The sequence below is a fragment of the Vidua macroura genome, chromosome 14 (assembly GCF_024509145.1).
Source record: "Vidua macroura isolate BioBank_ID:100142 chromosome 14, ASM2450914v1, whole genome shotgun sequence".
In the NCBI taxonomy this organism is placed as follows: domain Eukaryota; kingdom Metazoa; phylum Chordata; class Aves; order Passeriformes; family Viduidae; genus Vidua; species Vidua macroura.
Genome location: NC_071584.1, coordinates 1,581,057 through 1,599,063, shown reverse-complemented (window position 1 = coordinate 1,599,063; position 18,007 = coordinate 1,581,057). Strand labels below are relative to the sequence as shown.

Here is an 18,007-nt window from a genome sequence, read left to right as displayed (position 1 = left end):
CCCGGGCCCCTGGGCCACCAGCCCTGCCACAGGGGAGCCCCTGCATTAAGCAGTGGGTGGGTTCAGGGAGAGGAACGTTTCTCCCCTCCAGCTTTCCTGGCCTTCAACGTGAATGCACCCAAAGTTGTGAAACTTGGCTACAGGGCAAGGCAGGTTGACACAGGTTCCGCTTGGGAAGGAGGATGGGGAAGGGGAGGGGAGGACACTGGGTGCACAGCTGTGGTGGCAGTGGTTATCTCTGCATCACGCAGTAGCCATGCTCCTCATCATTGATAAACCAGGTTCTTGAGGGCAGCCTGGATGTCACCCAGGCTAGGGACAGAGGGAACAGGAGCCCAGACTGTCCCGGGGGCAGCTCTGCTGAGGGTGAGGGAAGGGATGGAGCCCTGCCAGCACAGCACAGAGCCAGCTCCTCAGATGGCCTCTTGCCCCAGCTCAGTGGCAAAAGCTGAGGGTGCTCCAGGATTCCCTGCAGGAAAGGCACAGGGAGCACAGCCAAGTTCAGGGCAAGATGGGGGCAGCAGGGGTGGGAAGAGGGCTGGGTGGGGAAGGGCTCTCTCCATCTCAAGCCCTTGCCTTGCAGGCCGGTGTGGTGGAGTGGGGAGCCTTGCAGCCCTCGCTGGAGGGCCAGGCTGCAGTGACTAATCCCCTGTCATAAGGAAATGAGTCCTTCTCTCCTCTTCTCCCTCTGGATGATGCCTCAATGGAAGGAACAGGGCAATAAAATACTAACGTGCCCTTATCTTCAAAAGTGATAGAAGCACTATAAACACTCAGTACACCCCAACCTGGGATCAGGGACTGCAACCTCATCAGCTGGTCACGAGAAACGTGCAGAAGGTCACAACTTCTTCTTCCAAAGAGGGAACAACACGGCCCATCTCCACGGGCCCTGCATCCAGCCCTTGCCCACCAAGCACTGCCCAGGTGCAAGCAGAGCCTCTTCTCATGGGCAGGCGTGCCCAGGTAAAAAAGGGCACAGACCCACCAGGATCACACACCTCCTGCCTCCCTGGAGCCCTCCGGCAAGCAGAGCTCCTTCTGGCATTCCCAACCCGCTGCTCATCTCTGCCTAGCACAGCTGGCCTGAGGCAGCAGCCAATAACCCATGCAAGCTCTCTGGGGAGTACCAGGCCACGTGCTGGGAGGGCCTGTTTCTGCCCACAGACCCCAGGAATTGCTCAGATAGGAGAGATGGGAGGGGGAAGGAAATTCAGGCCAGGTTCCTGATGGGCCAAGACACTTGGAAAGGAGCAGCACATTCCTCCACCCTCTCCCCAGCCAGAGCACACTCCCAGCTGCCTCCCACGCCATGTCAGAGCCTCCTGCCCCTCAGCAAGCCAGGGCTGATATGGAAGATTGCCCATGGCTTTGCAGCAGCCTTTGCAGGAGCAGCAGAGGATACACAACAAAAGGGGCTGCTCCCGGACACCCCAAATCCTGGCTGCCAGGCTGGGCTCAAGTCAGGCACCAGCAGGAATGGGAGAGGCACTCCCTGCCCCAGCCATGCCCCTGAGCCCAGGAAAGAGGCTCATGGCTTCACCTCTGGGTATCCGAGGTGCTCAGCTGGCAATTGCACTCACAGTTCACCTCCAAAGCCCCCCTGCTCTCCTGGAGCCGTGGGGATGGCCCTGTCTGCAGTCAGGGCAGACAACACGGGCTGTCGGTGCCCAGCTCTCCTGGTCCTGCTGGGAGACCTTGCACTGGAGGTGAGAAACAAGCTCCTCTTTGGAAAACACCTTCTATCAGGGGAAAAACTGGTGCACAAACTCACGGCTTTCCACAGCCTCCTAGATGAGATCTGTTTAAAGGCACATTAAAGGATCTTCCGGTCTTGAAGGAAAGATATGAGGGCAGAATGAACTCCACGACACTGCAGGGGACAGAGGCCTTTGGGTGCACCGAGGGAGATTGCTAGAAAGCACCTTCCTGTTTGAACAACAGCTCAGAAATCTATCAGGAGGGTTATAAACGGCGTTTATCTCAGGAAAGCTGATAGCCGTGGAGAGGACACGGAGGTTTGATCTTCCAGGCATTGCATTAACATCACAATCAGATTGTTCCTTAATAATTTGAGTCTAATCTCTAGTGGAGGAGCTTCACGTTAGTGATCTCAGCACACCTCATGTACATGCAATCTGTAGCAGCAAAAAAAAAAGGCTTTGTAGCAAACCCGCACCAATTCAGTGAGCAAGACATACCTTTATAGTGGTACAAACATAAGGTCTTCCACGGATTTTACAGAAATATTGGGAAAACCTACTCCATCTCCAAAATCGGCCAAAATCTGCTTTGGAGAACTGGTTTAGAGAATTGCAGATAAATTGTGATGGCTCCACAGCACCATGCTGGACAGAAGACAGGAAGACCAGAGGATCCCAAACACCTTTACACGGACAAACAGAGCTGCAACCACCTTAGCAGGTCTAGAGAGTCATCCCAAGCAATCCCTGCCATTCTGTCACCTCCATGCCTGAGGGCACCAGCATTTTGGCAGCTGCTAACAAAGCCTCATACCTAGAAGATGCTCAGGCACCAGGCCCAGCTGAGCCCCTCCAGGCTCTCTGCCAAGCACCACAAGTCTGGAAGAAGCAGATCTCCCCATAAGCAGAGAAACCAGAAGGGCTTCACCAGCTTTGGGGTTGCTTGCCTTTTATCTCTGCTCAGGATTTCAGGGTGTGCTTTGGATGAAGTTTTTCCCACATTGGCAAACTAATCTCTCCCCAAGTCAGGTGTCTTTTTTCACAGAACTTACAACACCCTCTATTTCTGGGATGTCCAGCCTTCTAAAAAAGGCTGAAAGCAGGACAAGACTCACGTCAGAAGCAGCATGATTGCCTCGAACTTGCTTTCCCAGAAAAGCTGTCTCTTTAGGTTTCTCAGGTCACTGGAGCAAAGTCCCACAGCACCAGCTCTACCTGTCAGGTGCTCCCAAGATTTCTCCAACAGGTGCATTTTCATTACCCAAATTTTAGCCCTTTCCTTTTGATGTGTCAGGCACAATTTCAGCCTTCAGTATTTTTCAGAGCATAGAAAAGCCCAGAGACTCTGCAGGCATTAGAGAGCTAAGGGCAGACCTCAGCTGTCCCTGGAACCACCGCTGCGATGCTGATGTGCCCTTTGAACGATTCCAGTACACTTTTACAGGAGTGAGGGCACTGCTCTTTGTCTCTGGTTCTTCCCCAGCTGCCACAGAAGCCAGGCACACATCTCACACATCTCACAGAGCACTGAGGGCTCCCACTGAGTCCTCCCACGACTGAAAGCCCCCTCCTCAGCCTTCTGCCCTTCCCAAACACCTTTATTTTAATGTTTCCAGATTGTGAACTGGCAGGGTGTTTCAGCCCAGGCCTGGCTGCTGGCCGGGGCAAGGCTCGCTCCACCTCCATGCTGCCCGGGGAGGTGGCAGGGGAGGGATATCAGGGATAAAAATAATTACCTCCTTGTTTCAAGGCAAGGAGAGCAGGCTCCGGGTCCAGGGACATCCTCGGCAAGGGGAAGGATCTCCCTGTTGCAAGGCAAAGCCCCTGGAAGCGGCTCCCAGGACAAAGTCCCCATCGCCCAGCCCAGGGAGCTGCAGGATCCTGCTAGCACATAAAAAATTTCCACCTGCCTGGGCAGACCTGTCCCTGCAGCTGACACTCCAGGCCCTGCTCACAAGCAAGGGTCTTGCTGTGGGTTGTGGCCTCCTTCCCAAAGCTCAGGGAGGCCCTGCTGTGCTAAGGGTGACCAGCGTGCCGAGGGGCTGATTTCTGCCTTGGGATTCTGCAGCTGAAAACTGGTATGTTTTACCTCACAGGTCACAGGTAGATGCAGCCAATCCACCCAACTTCAGTACTGAGTAAAATCCTCATGGGGAATAAAAGGGAATAAGCAGTGCAAAACACGGTGTAAAGGCAGCCCAGTGCTATGTGAGGAGACAAGTTTACCCTCAGCTGTGCCTGAGTGCAGCTGCCCTTTCCCGTGGAAGATCTTTGCAAAGCTGAGGCTGCCCAGGAAATGCAGGATAAAGCTCCCAGCTCAGTGACGGGATGAAGAGAGCCACAGTGCCTTCAGCAGAGTGAGCTGAGGCGAAACACACCACTGCTCTTCCCTGGCTCCTTGCACCCCTGCCTGCTCCTGCACACCCCCATGCAGTGCTGGGTCCAAGGGCAGGACAGGCTGGGTCCCCCCCAAGCCTTGCCAGGGCTGCTGGCTGCAGCCCCAGGACTTCATGGGGCACAGCATGGTGCTGGCAGAGTGAGCATGGGGAGCTCTGGGAGGAGAAGGCTTTGCCAAACATCCTTATCTCTGAAGATGCCTTTCTGACCTCCTCACCTCCAATATGTGTTTATCTCCACTACACAACTTAATGCCCCCAAACTATTCTGGCAGCAACTCCTGGCACAGGCATCCTTGAGAGAGCTTTGAAAGATGCAGAAGAGAAGTGCCTGGTTTCAAACCCAGCTACTCTGATACCAGCTTTTCTAAGGAAAACTAATAGCTGCAGTTTGCCAAGCTACATCCATTTAGGAAATGCTCCATCACAGAACTACTTTGTGTGTTATTTCCTCGCACTGGGGAAAACAAATCAGCTCAAGAAATGCCAAAAGACCCATGTGTTGCTGTAAGGAGCATATATTTTTATCTTGCTGCTGATGTCAGACACAGAGAGGTGAGAATATGAAGCCTGCTAACTGTTCACAGGCTGCTGAACGCTTCCATAGGCTCACGGATCTCTGCTGATGGATGCTTGCATCAAAGCTGGCCTTTGCTCACCACCTCCTCATTCAGCAAAGCCCGTTCCTCTCACTAACTCCTGCATGTCTGTTTTCTGTACATCACTGTGCTGGGCTTGGCTGGGCAGACTGAATTTCCTTCAGAGCAGCTGCTGTGGGGCTGGGTTTGGTTTTGTGCTGGAAACAGGGTTGATAACCCAGGGATGTTTGAGTTATCCCTGAGCAGGGATCGCACACAGCCAGGGCCTGTCCTGCTCCTCACCCTCACCAGTGAGGAGCTGGGGGGGCACAAGGAGCTGGGGGGCACGGCCAGGACAGCTGATCCCAGCTGGCCCCAGGGATACCCCAGACCTTTGGCATCACCCTCAGCACATAAAGCTGGGGGAGAAGGAGGAAGGGGGGACATTCTGAGTTTGTCCTCCCGAGTCACTGTTGCAGTGATGGAGCCCTGCCTTCCTGGAACACCTGCCTGCCAAGGGAGGCAGTGGATGGATTCCCTGCTTAGCTTTGCTTGCATACACGACTTTGCTTTAGTTATTAAACTGTCTTTATCTCAACCCACGGGTTTTCTCACTTTTACTTTTCCAGTTCTCTCCCCCATGCCACTGGTGGGGAGGGAGGGAGTGGCTGCGTGGGGCTGAGTTGCTGGCTGGGGTTAAACCATGACAATCACTCAAACATGTTCTCCTTTCCCTGGGTGGCAGGAATAAACCAGGAGACAGCTTTTAGCCCAAGGGCTTGACACACGCCATGAAAAACTCTGAGGATGTCTGTGAATAATCTGCTGAAAATAAGGTCAAGTATGTTAGGGATAAAGTTCAGATCACAGAGCTACTTAAATGGGAGGGAATAAAAAAAGATGCAAAGAGGAGGAGCAGCAGCAGCAGCAGCTAAGATTACGCATATGTGCCGTGAAGAACACTGAGATCAAGTCTGAAGGAGGTGTGGACATTTCCTGCTTTAGAAGCAGCTTCGGAGAAGAAAATAAAGGTCTGTCTTTTCACCCACCCAGGGTAGATGCTTCAAAGGATGATTGGCTTTTGGGATAAAACTTCCCAGAATGGTCAGAAACATGGATGCTCCCAAGACCATTTGCTATTTTGTACTTCAGAAAATATATTTCATGCAACCATAAAAACTGGTGCAAGCATCCCAAACACTGCTAAAGTAAAACTATGGCTCATTGCAATATCCTGGTACAGATTCAATCTCCTCAACATCTCTATTGAAAATTGAATATGATTAGGGTGTAGGCCTGCAGTTTGAGGACCTGCTGGAGAGATGTCAGAAGCAAAACACTAAACAATGAATGAAGGTAAGAAATGCTACTTTCAAACCATGAATGGAGGGAGATAAGGGAGATACCTTTGATCTCAAGTGCTCCCACATTAAACAACACAATCTGAAAATGTCAAGAGAGGTCACAGAAACAACTCTGAAATCTCAGAAGATGACCTGGAAATGAAACAAGATTGAACCAAGCAGGAGATCAGGAATGGTAGACACAGACACAGGTCCTGCAAAAACCCCACAGGTGTATGGACATGTCTTTTCTGCCTGCAATAGCGACAGAGAAAGTCCCTTCTGTGGTCAGGTGTAAGCGCAGCCCTGGAGGAAACGATGTGACACAACCCTCACCATGCAGGATGGGGGATCTCTGTCCACATCACTCTGTTGCTCAACTCTGACTCTCGGGCAACGCACACGGCACACCTTTGGTGATATCACCTAAGCACTGGTTTCTGTCACATGGTCTCATGCCTTTCCAGGTAAAATGAAGTGTTTGAGACAAAGGAGTGATGCTGGGCTGGCCACCCACACACCCTCTCCTCCATATCCACGGCCTGGGCGAGAGAATGTACTGCAGAAGGGACGGGGAATGTGTGACTGTAAGGGTGGGCTCTCCTCAGCTCCTTTACTGAGCCACTCATTTTTAGGTATAAAGGAGGAAGTCAGGTTTCAAGATGCTTCTGCACTGAAAACCAGCACAGGCTTGAACAACACTGAACTACTTGCACTTGCCCTTATTTTCTTTCCACAAACCATATACTGTAGGCAGCACAGGGAGTTGCAGCATCTTTTGGGTGCAACCTCTCCCCTTTGTCACATCTGGCTGCTTCCAAACCTCTCATCTTCCTCCAAACTCCCCATCATCCTCGACATTTCCCAGGTTTAAAGTACAGCCAGGCTGCTGGCTGAAGAGGACCCTAAGAAGACAAGCCTAAAGAAGCGAAGCTGCCAGGCAGGACAGCAGTGATGGAAGATTGAAGGAGCGGGGCTCAGCCTTGCAGTGGCACCACCCCACCGGCTGTTCCCATGGCTACACGGGAAGAGAAATTGAGTTCAAGGAACCTCGTGTCGCTACATTATTTAACAAACAGACAGTCACGCTCAGGAGGAAAACACAGGCAGGGACCCAGTTTAGCAGCTGCGTGGGCTGATCAGATAGATGCCCGAGTGCCTCACGGCGTGGAAGGACCAAAATCAAGCTCAGCCTGAGCCAGGCAGGGTGTTAGCCACAAGGAGAGTCCAGCATGGCCACAGAAGAGCCATGCTGGTCCTGCAAGACCACAGCTGTTTGTCCACAAACACAACCAGACCTTGCACCTGATGGAGCCCTGGATTCCTGACCCATTTATGAAACAATCCAAAGCCCGAGTTCAGGAAAGGAAAGGCCACCCCACTGCAAGTCTGTGTTCTGGCCCAGGACTCAAATGCAGCACTGGGCAAAGAGGGAAGGAGTGTGGGCACAAAGAAAAGCATAGGAGGAAAAAAGAATGTGGAGGAGCTACAGGGATGTTAGGAGAGATGAACAGGCTTTGGGGGCAAAGGCGTCGGTGGAGCTTATGTTTGGAAAAAGTGGTTCAGCATGGCAGCAGTGAGGAGAAACGAGAGGGGTCTGGGGGGGAGCTGAAGCAGGGAAAACAGGAGCAACAGGAGGTGTTTGGCCCCATGACCGCCCTGAGCCAGCGAGGGATGAGCAGGACTGTTCTCACCACACCATGTGTTCAGTGCTGCTGTAACCCAGCGCCTTTCCCCTTCCCCAAAATCCTGCAAGGAGGAGCAGAAGGTGACTCAGATCGCTCTGTGGTTCACCAACCAGCTGCAGAGGGCCACGATTCTGGGGTTCTGCGAGATGCCAAGGTCCACTGGGCTGTTCCTTGGGCAGGCAGTGGGGACACGTGCGGGACACAGCCAGGTCAGCAGTGCCACCGTGTGGGAGCAGGTCACCTCCTCCTGCCAGGACACGGGCAGCAAGGGCTCCTGGAGCGCGAAAGAGAGCAGTTGGAAACACAAACACGCAAGCATATATAAATAAACTCAGCTCTCACCCTCCCCCCCATCCCAAAACTTAAAAAGAATGACAGACTTATCCAGAGAAATTTTCTCAGCCAGAAACCTGCTCCTTGCTGGAAGCCAAAAGACTGTGTTGTCTCTCAAGTGTTTTTCAGTAATGCCCAGAAAAATAACGCTCTTTCACCAGGCACTGAAGTGAGACTGACAGGACTGTAATTACCAGGGTCTTCCTTCTTGCCCCTCTTGAAAACTAGAACTTTGGCCAGCTTCCCGTGTGCAAGGACCTCTCCAGTCTCCCAAGACTTGAAAAATAATGGAGAGAGATCCTGTGATGACAGCCCCAGCATTTTCAGTACCCTGGGATGAACCCCACTGAGCCCCATAGATTTATGTACATCCAGCGGGAGCAGCGAGCCTCAGACACGTTCAGGGAGTTTATCCTGCCCTAATCACAGTCCTCCAGCACGGAGCTCCAGGGGTGCCAGGGCCCGTCCCTGATGTTAATGACAGAGGTGAAGAAGGCATCAAACACCTCTGCTTTGCCCATGTCCCTGTTTGTGAGGTGTCTGACCTCATCAAGTGCGCACCGATGTGATCTCTGATCCTCCTTTTGCTGTTAACATGTTTTAACAAGTCCTTTTTGCTGTCTTTCACAGTGCTGGCAAGCTCGAACACTAATCAAGCTCTGGCCACATGAATTTTCTCCTTGAAATGTTGAACAGCATCTCCCTCATTTTCCTGTGTAACCTGTCCTTGTTTCCAGTGTCCATACACTGGGCCTTCTGTTCCCCTCAGAAATGAGTCCCTGTGACGATAACCTGTCTTTTTTTTTCTCCACGGGAGTGATTCTGATATGGAATGCAGGTCAACTTGACCTTACTGATACCTCCAGCCTCAATGGAGCATAGTCCTCAGCACTGATTCTACCTGCAGAGCCTGGTATCTCTGCCCCAAGGGCACCTGAGAAGGTGGGGTGATCCCAGAGGAGTGCACAGGGAAATGCAGCTTCACCCCGTGTGCAGCACAGACCACTAGGAACAGCCGATTCCAAGGGAAGGCACCAGCACAGGCAGGAGTTACAAGGAACCAGTGTTAGAAGAAGTTCTCTCCAGGCACCATTCGTGTTGGTGTCCTGAAGCACAAGGTAAAAATCCGGCATGTAGGGGTTTAAAAGAGAAAGGGAACTATCATTTTTCTAGCAGCCACAAGTACTGCACAGGTGTTGTCACTGAACTTTCCAACACATTCTTAGGTCTCCATCTTCAGACAATGTGGCTAACATTGATATTGCTTCCTTCTCTGTCAAAAAGTGCCTTTATTATCTGGTTTCTAGGTTATAAAAACTTACTTCTTGGCCCCCAGAGCCAGCTGGTTTCCTTTCTACTTAATGATAAAGTTATCTTATCTGGTTTTATGGAATGCTGAACTTCAACAGCTAACAGCCATTGAGCCATATGAACTGGTTGCACCCTGGAATTTGTTGATCAGAGAAAATTATTTTCCTTCAGTAATATCCAGATAATTGTCCAAACTCTAGCAGTTCTTTCCGCTCGGCATTTGACCTGAAATTTTTGGTAAGGAAGTAAAGCTTCTTGTTCTGCAACAGGTCAAGAGTTCTCAACAAGAAATTCATTTTTCTATCAGACGTTTTGCCACTGGAATGCAAGTCAATCAGCACATTTAAATAAACCCCGCTCAATTCTCTCAAAATTATCTAATTTAAAAGGACAGATTCCTCTGGAATGAAAGGCTCTGATTTTAAACTGGAAAAAAGAGGCCAGGCAGTGATCAAAGAAAGCAGGCACTGAAAAAAGCTCCTAGTTTCATATCGCCTGTTTGAACGAGACCGGTATTGGCAGGTACGTGTTCCTGTCGCGCGCCCCGGCCCGGTGTCCCCTGTCCCATCCCGGTGTCCCCTGTCCCATCCCGGTGTCCCCTGTCCCGGCCCAGTGTCCCCTGTCCCAGCCCGGTGTCCCCTGTCCCATCCCGGTGTCCCCTGTCCCAGCCCGGTGTCCCCTGTCCCATCCCGGTGTCCCCTATCCCGGCCCAGTGTCCCCTGTCCCATCCCGGTGTCCCCTATCCCATCCCGGTGTCCCCTGTCCCCTGTCCCATCCCGGTGTCCCCTGTCCCATCCCGGTGTCCCCTGTCGCAGCCCGGTGTCCCCTGTCCCGGCCCGGTGTCCCCTGTCCCCTGTCCCATCCCGGTGTCCCCTGTCCCATCCCGGTGTCCCCTATCCCATCCCGGTGTCCCCTGTCCCGGCCCGGTGTCCCCTGTCCCATCCCGGTGTCCCCTGTCCCGGTGTCCCCTGTCCCATCCCGGTGTCCCCTGTCCCATCCCGGTGTCCCCTATCCCGGCCCGGTGTCCCCTGTCCCCTGTCCCATCCCGGTGTCCCCTGTCCCGGCCCGGTGTCCCCTGTCCCATCCCGGTGTCCCCTATCCCATCCCGGTGTCCCCTGTCCCCTATCCCATCCCGGTGTCCCCTGTCCCCTGTCCCAGCCCGGTGTCCCCTGTCCCGGCCCGGTGTCCCCTGTCCCATCCCGGTGTCCCATGTCCCAGCCCGGTGTCCCCTGTCCCATCCCGGTGTCCCCTGTCCCCTGTCCCATCCCGGTGTCCCCTGTCCCATCCCGGTGTCCCCTGTCCCATCCCGGTGTCCCCTGTCCCCTGTCCCATCCCGGTGTCCTCTGTCCCATCCCGGTGTCCCCTGTCCCGGTGTCCCCTATCCCATCCCGGTGTCCCCTGTCCCGGTGTCCCCTGTCCCAGCCCGGTGTCCCCTGTCCCATCCCGGTGTCCCCTGTCCCGCACCCCGGTCCCGCAGCCGCGTCTTCCGTCCCCACAGCAACGCCAACACGCCCCGCCCCTCACGCCCCAGCAGCCAATGGGAGCCGAGGGCCCGCGAGTGGCGGCCGCGCCGCCCAATGGGCGCGGAGGGCGGGAAGGCGCGGGGGCGGGCCCGGGCGGGGCGCGGTGACGCCATCGCGGCGCGCGCGGGCGCGGAGCCGCCGCCGCGCTGCCGGAGCTCGGCCCGCGCCGCCGCCGCCGCCGCGCCATGAGCCAGTTCAGCTTCGGGGCGGCCGCGCCCGGCGGCGCCTTCGGCCTGGGCGCGCCCCGAGCCGCCGCCACCACCGCGCCCACCGCCGGCTTCTCCTTCTCCGCGCCCGCCCCCGCCTCCGCCGGCTTCAGCTTCGGCGGCGCCACGCCGGCGGCGGGCGGCGGCCAGCCCGCCGGGCTCTTCTCCTTCAGCAGGTCGGGCACGGCCGCGCAGCCCTCCGGCTTCAGCTTCGGCGCGGCCGGCGCGGCCCCGGCGGCCCCGGCGGCCGCCGCCTTCCCGCTGGGGTGAGAGCCGGGCCCGGGCGGGGCCGCGGGCGGCGGCGGGGACGGGCGGAGGGACGGGCGGAGGGAGCGGGGTCCCGCCGGTGCCGGGCGGGGGCTCGGCGGGGCCTTCTGCCCCGAGCGAGCGAGCGAGCCTTGGCCGGCCCTTGTGCCTGGCGCTTCCAGCGCCCTGCACCCATCGCCTCGTCGGGCGAGCGCTCGGCGAGCCCCGGGCCGGCCCGGCCGCTGCTGCCCTGGGGAGCCCTGACACGCGTGGGGAAGGAGATGTTCCCGCTCCCGCTGGAACCGGGCTGGACACGCGTGCACACAGCAGCGCTGAAGCTCCGCTACCGAATAGAAACCGTCTTCTTCTTTCTGGCCCGAATCCGCCGTGCTCTGAGTGCTTTCTCGGCACTCCGCGAGGGATCTGTCGTTCAGGAAAGGCTGCGAGTTCTCGGGCGCTTCTGCAGAACTGCTGCTCTCAAAGCTTGCCAGATGGGAGCTGTGGGAAGGGAGCTCAGATGGGGACGAGCAGCAAATAAAACAGCCGTGTGTAGAGGGAGTGGAAAACGGCGAGCTGAGAGAAGAAGGAGCAGCTTGACGCACGCTGCCATAAAATGTCCTGTGGTACCTGGGTGGGTGGAGGTGAGGAAGGGAGGCTCAGCAGGAAGAGCCCTAAGGGGGATGGCAGGTGACAGCAGCCGGATGGAGCCTGTTGTCACAACTGGCACACAAGCCTGCCCAGGGGTGCATCTCTTTGAGAGGAGGTTTGTGCTGGCAGCAAATGGTCAGGGAGAAAGCCAGCTGTGCAGCTGAGCGGATGTGTGCCTCAAGCAGAATGGCTTCCTTTCTTTTCCTTTCTTGCCCAGGGCAAACACACCAAAAGTGAACTTTGCAGCCAGCACCACCACTCCAGCCCCTGGGATCACGGGGGGCTTTTCTTTTGGTGCCCCCGTCGCAAGCAGCACGCCCTCGAGTCAGGCAGCAGCCCCGTCTGGCTTTGCCTTTGGCTCTGCTGGCAGCAGCAGCAGCAGCACGGCTCCGTCTGGGACAACAGGAGGCTTCACCTTCTCCAGTGGCAGCACGACTCAGGCGGGAACAGCCGGCTTCAGCATCGGCACCGCGGCTCCGCAGGCAACGTCCGCAGGGCTGAGCTTCGGCACGGCCCCTGCGGCTGCTGCCAGCACCAGCACGGCCACCCTGGCAGCTGCCACCCCGGCAGCAGCACCCTTCAGCCTCGGGGGGCAGCCCACAGGTGGGTGAACTGCCCTGCAGCTTGTGCTGTGTCCAGCTGTGACATGGCACACCGTCTGTGTCACTGGGATGGGGCTGTGTGTGGCACAGTTTGGGTCACTGGGATGGGGCTGTGTGTGGCACAGTTTGTGTCACTGGGATGGGGCTGTGTGTGGCACAGTCTGTGTCACTGGGATGGGGCTGTGTGTGGCACACAGTTTGTGTCACTGGGATGGGGCTGTGTGTGGCACACAGTTTGGGTCACTGGCACTGGGGCTGTGTGTGGCACAGTCTGTGTCACTGGGATGGGGCTGTGTGTGGCACAGTCTGTGTCACTGGGATGGGGCTGTGTGTGGCACACAGTTTGTGTCACTGGGATGGGGCTGTGTGTGGCACACTGTCTGTGTCACTGGGATGGGGCTGTGTGTGGCACAGTTTGTGTCACTGGCACTGGGGCTGTGTGTGGCACAGTTTGTGTCACTGGGATGGGGCTGTGTGTGGCACAGTTTGTGTCACTGGGATGGGGCTGTGTGTGGCACAGTTTGTGTCACTGGGATGGGGCTGTGTGTGGCACACAGTTTGTGTCACTGGGATGGGGCTGTGTGTGGCACAGTTTGGGTCACTGGGATGGGGCTGTGTGTGGCACACAGTTTGTCACTGGGATGGGGCTGTGTGTGGCACAGTTTGTGTCACTGGGATGGGGCTGTGTGTGGCACAGTTTGTGTCACTGGGATGGGGCTGTGTGTGGCACACAGTCTGTGTCACTGGGATGGGGCTGTGTGTGGCACAGTTTGGGTCACTGGGATGGGGCTGTGTGTGGCACAGTTTGGGTCACTGGCACTGGGGCTGTGTGTGGCACAGTTTGGGTCACTGGGATGGGGCTGTGGCCCAGCCTCATCCCCAGTGGGCACAGCTGTGAGGAGCAGGTGAGCAGCATTGGCAGCAATGAGCCATGGAGTGCCCAGGGGCACTGAGCAACCACCAAAGGGAGCAGAGGGCACACAGAGCCGTGCATGAACATGAGGGTATAAAAGGCTGGGCTGAAGAACAAGAAGGGTGGGTGCTTGCAGCCTTCTGAAGTGCTCTGGTGTTGCTGTGTATGGGTTGAAGCCTTCTGAGGGTGTGTGCTGACACTCTGTGTATGGTGGCTCTCTGGACTGTCACACAGACTGTGACACAGCCCTGGGGCAGCTGGGGGCTGGGAGCCTGTGGCATGGGGATATCTGCGGGTGCACCTGGGGCAAGGCTCTGGCTCTGCAGCCTCTGGCTTGTGCTGGGGCAGAGTGGAGCGAGGGGCTGGAGCCAGAGGTGTTTGTGACAGGCCTGTCCAGGGGCTGCAGTGCTGGGGAGCGAGTGCTCCTTGGCCTGGAGGAAGAAAATCCATCTTCTCCTTTGGCTCCTGGTTCCAGGTCTGACCTTTGGGGCACCGCCTTCAACAGCAGCCACCAGTACAACCACGGCAACGCTGGCCACAAGCACCAGCCAGGCACCCACCCTGTCCTTTGGAGCCAAGCTTGGAGGTAGGAAGCTCTTCTAGACAACAGTTCCTCGAGGCTTTGGGCAGTCTGCTGTCCTCCTGGTAACAGTTGTCTGTTGGAAGCAGACAAATAGACTGGGGTGTGGGAAGGGGCCCCAAGCATTTGTTCCTGTGGCTTTGGCCTGGCAGTGGTGATCTGTGACAGCTCCAAGAGCCATTGGACAGCGTGTCCTGAGGTTCTGATTGTGTCCCACGTGCCAGATTCTGTTCTGTGCCTGTTTGGGGAGCACAGTTGAAGGGAGGCACAATCTGAAAGGGGCACATTGTGAAAGACAGGGAGTGGAGGGAGAATAAGAGGAAAAGGAGGTGAAAACGCTGACATGCCCAAGAGCTAGGTGTGGCTGGGCAGTTTATGTCCCCCTCCCTGCAGGGTTGTTGTGCAGGGGCTGGGAGCTCAGTGTGCTCTGCTTGTTCACATGGAGCTGTTTGTCCCTGCAGTCACATCCACAGCTGCCACCACGGCCTCCACCACCAGCACCACCTCAGTGCTGGGCTCCACGGGGCCCTCCTTGTTTGCATCTGTGGCAACTTCTTCAGCCCCAGCCTCCTCCAGCACCACGGGCCTCTCACGTGAGTCTCTCCAGGCAGCTTTGTCCCGGGGCAATAAAGGAGCAGCGTGGCTGCTGCTGCTGCAGGCGGAGGGGCAGCAGGCTGGGCACAGCTTTTCCAAGGGGCCCTGCAGTCCATGGCTTCTGCAACCTGGTAATGGTGTCTTCTCTTCACAGTGGGGGCCACTTCCACTGGTTCCACTGGGACAGCCGGTCTGGGGACACTTGGCTTTGGATTAAAAGTTCCTGCAACCACAGCTGCCACAACCAGCACTGCCACTGGTAGGAACAAGATGCTGAAAGCCACTGAAGAGAAGGGAGGCTGAATTGAGTGCTCTGGAGGGATGTAAAGGGCCATGTTGGAGTAGCAGCACAGCAGCTGTGATTTGTAAAGCCCTCAAGTAACTCAAAAGAGCACAGTCTGTCTTTCTCACATCCTCTTCCATCTCTTTGTGAAAACACAGAAGTTCTCTCCTTCCCTGCAAAGGTGCAGGGGAGGAGCTGGGTGTGCTGGCACTTACTGGTTCTGACAGTAAAGCATGAGGATAGTGACAAGGCCGTGGGCTGGGGATGTTTTCATTCCCTCCTTGACAGATGGAGCATTTGCTGTTGTTCCCTCCAGAGGGATCTCCTGCAGCTCCTACAGCCATGGGCAGTGCACCCTGGAGCTGCTCTCTGCTCCTGAGGTACCAGGTGTGTCCCCTTCTGCTGCTTGACTTGAATCTCTTCCTGCAGGGACTACTTCTGCTTCCACCTTTCCTTTGAATCTGAAGCCATTGACCACCACTGGTGCCATTGGAGCTGTGACCTCCACAGCTGCCATAACCACAACCAGCACACCCAGGTGGGTTTTTGTTCCCTCTGACCATTTCCTGCCTGGGCAGGAGCAGCTGCAGTGCTCAGGCTGGGGTCTGGAGGAGGAAGGGGAAATCAGTGAGTGTTGTGCTGTTGCTCTTTGCTCACCTCGTGTCCTGTGCTGCCCCTCACTCCCTCTCAGTGCCCCCCCAGTGATGACTTACGCCCAGCTGGAGAGTTTGATCAACAAGTGGAGCCTGGAACTGGAAGACCAAGAGAAGCACTTCCTCCATCAAGCTACACAAGTCAACGCCTGGGACCGCATGCTGATAGAGAACGGAGAGAAGGTGAGGTGACCTCCAGGGGAGCCTCATTCTGCTCCCTTGGCTCCTCCAAGCTCTCTGTTACACATGCAACAAGCCACCGAGTGGCACTTTCTGCTTGTCAAAGAACTAGATGTCAGCTCCACCTGGGTGCTTTGCACAGCCTCTCTGTGTGTCAGTTCTGGCCTTTAGGCCTTGGACTTGGAAATTGTTCTGTGCCTTTGCTCTGCGATGCCGAGTTCTCTTAGGGGGGATCATTCCAAGCTGAACCTCCCTTACTCCATCTTGGCTCTGTCCATCTTGATGTGGCCATCTCTTGTTTCCAGCAGAACTTGCATGCTGCTGCTTTCTCCCTCCACCTCTCTTCTTTGGAGAGCTGCCTTCTTGGTTTTCAAGGTGTAATGAAACGTCTTCTGTTTGCAGATCACTTCCTTACACAGAGAAGTAGAGAAGGTGAAGGTTGACCAGAAGAGGTAGGAGACCTGGAGCACTTGCAATGATTTTCTTTCTTCTCTGCACTCCTGCCTGGCTGTGTGACAGCTCTGCAGTGTCTGTTACACGAATGGGAAGCATTGGGCTCTTTCTCTCTGCAGACTGGATCAGGAACTGGACTTCATTCTGTCCCAGCAGAAAGAGCTGGAGGACTTGCTGTCCCCTCTGGAGGAGTCTGTGAAGGAGCAGAGCGGGACCATCTACCTGCAGCACGCCGACGAGGAGCGGGAGAGGACGTGAGGCACAAACCTGCTGGGGATGGGCCACGAGCACTGGCCTGTGCTCACAGCACTCAGCAGGAGATGGAGTTGGGATGGGTGACAGGACTGAACAGCCAGTGCCTGCTGGCACGTGTTTAATGCTGGTTTATGCATGGCAACTTTAGATTCTACTCCTAGTCCTCCACTCTCTTGCTTGTCTGTCTCCATGTGTACATCAAGGGAGACAGATTGGGAGTCCCTTCATGGGGCTGATGGAGCCTCTCTGGGTGCTGTTCCCAGGTCTCTGCCAGCCTTGGCTGCAGATGTGGAAGCTCATTCTGGTGGCCCACAGCTGCTGTGACTGCGAGCAGGTCTTCCAAGTTGGCTTTAACCATTCTGATCTTGGTTCCTGTGTGCTCTGCAGCTACAAACTGGCTGAGAACATCGATGCTCAGCTGAAGCGCATGGCACAAGATCTGAAGGACATCACTGAGCACCTGAACACATCAAGGGGCCCAGCAGACACGAGTGACCCGGTATGTGCATGTTTTTATTTTTATTTTTTATTATTTATATTGAATTTATCATGATGCTCCTTATGGCTGTACTCAGCAGCCTTTTTTTCCATAAAAATTTCCTTTCAGTATTGCAGACTGTGTTTTTCCACATTCATTTTGAATTTTGCCACCCTAAGACTAGGGTGATGAATGTTCTGCTGGTTCCTAGGGCTAAATTAAATAAGCCAAAGCCACAGACATATCATCTAAACTCTGCAATTTTTTTGCTGGTATGGAGTAGCAAAGCAGCAGCGTTGCTGCACACACTTCCCTGGCTAAGTGGCTGCTGTCTTAGGGAAGCTGGGCAAGGAGAAACTTTGCCTTTGGCTCCTCCTGGTGTTTATGCAGCCTCACAACTGATTTGCACCTTCTCTCTCTGCTCAGCTTCAGCAGATCTGTAAAATTTTGAATGCACACATGGATTCCCTGCAGTGGATTGACCAGAACTCAGGTGAGATTTGTCCTGCAGCCTTTTGGCAATGTGAATGGGAAGCAGGAGCAAGTGTGTGAGTGTTCATCCCTGAATTCCTGAAGATGCCCGAGGAATCTTCCTCCTCACCTTCAGTGGCACTGTCCCTTCTGACATCTGCTTGAATTCTCCTGCTGTGCCTGATTCGAGGCCTCTGCTGGGAAGTTACTCCTGACAACTGCAGTGTTTTACCAGAAATGCCCTGCTTGAAATGTTTTGCTTTGTCCTGCAAGCAAAACTCTGCAGGGTTATGTTCTGGGGTGACTGGGACATTAATGCCTCGTTTCTGCCACAGCTGTGCTGCAGAGAAAGGTGGAAGAGGTGACCAAGGTTTGTGAGAGTCGCCGCAAGGAGCAGGAGCGCAGCTTTCGGATCACCTTTGATTGAGACACTCCCACGTTCAAGGGAGGAATGTAAAACCTCCACATGCTGTAGAGGTCTTTGAGATCTGAAACGATGACCTGGCTTTGTTCCTTTTCTTGCAATAAAACGTGTTGTTTGTTCCAAGGGTGATGTTTGTGTTGGACAGG

At 55.3% G+C, this 18,007-nt stretch overlaps 1 protein-coding gene across 1 annotated transcript; it reads left to right on the top strand.

Annotated features, from left to right (window-relative positions):
• The first annotated feature begins 11,060 nt into the window (after positions 1-11,060).
• Positions 11,061-17,984, top strand: LOC128814330 (nuclear pore glycoprotein p62-like). The gene is made up of 12 exons (XM_053990072.1): positions 11,061-11,347; positions 12,193-12,578; positions 13,966-14,076; positions 14,532-14,663; positions 14,819-14,923; positions 15,377-15,485; positions 15,639-15,783; positions 16,183-16,232; positions 16,353-16,487; positions 16,876-16,987; positions 17,393-17,459; positions 17,773-17,984. Exons 1-12 carry the CDS (start codon positions 11,061-11,063, stop codon positions 17,862-17,864), a joined length of 1,731 nt encoding a protein of 576 aa, XP_053846047.1. The 3' UTR covers positions 17,865-17,984.
• Positions 17,985-18,007: the final 23 nt, after the last annotated feature.

What these genes read in the sequence shown, in the direction of transcription:
- LOC128814330 (XM_053990072.1), top strand. Translation starts at nt 11,061, where the DNA reads ATGAGCCAGTTCAGCTTCGGGGCGGCCGCGCCCGGCGGCGCCTTCGGC. An exon ending in CAGCACCACGGGCCTCTCAC is followed by an intron (nt 14,664 to 14,818) that starts GTGAGTCTCTCC and finishes TTCTCTTCACAG; the next exon opens with TGGGGGCCACTTCCACTGGT. An exon ending in CAGCAGACACGAGTGACCCG is followed by an intron (nt 16,988 to 17,392) that starts GTATGTGCATGT and finishes CTCTCTGCTCAG; the next exon opens with CTTCAGCAGATCTGTAAAAT.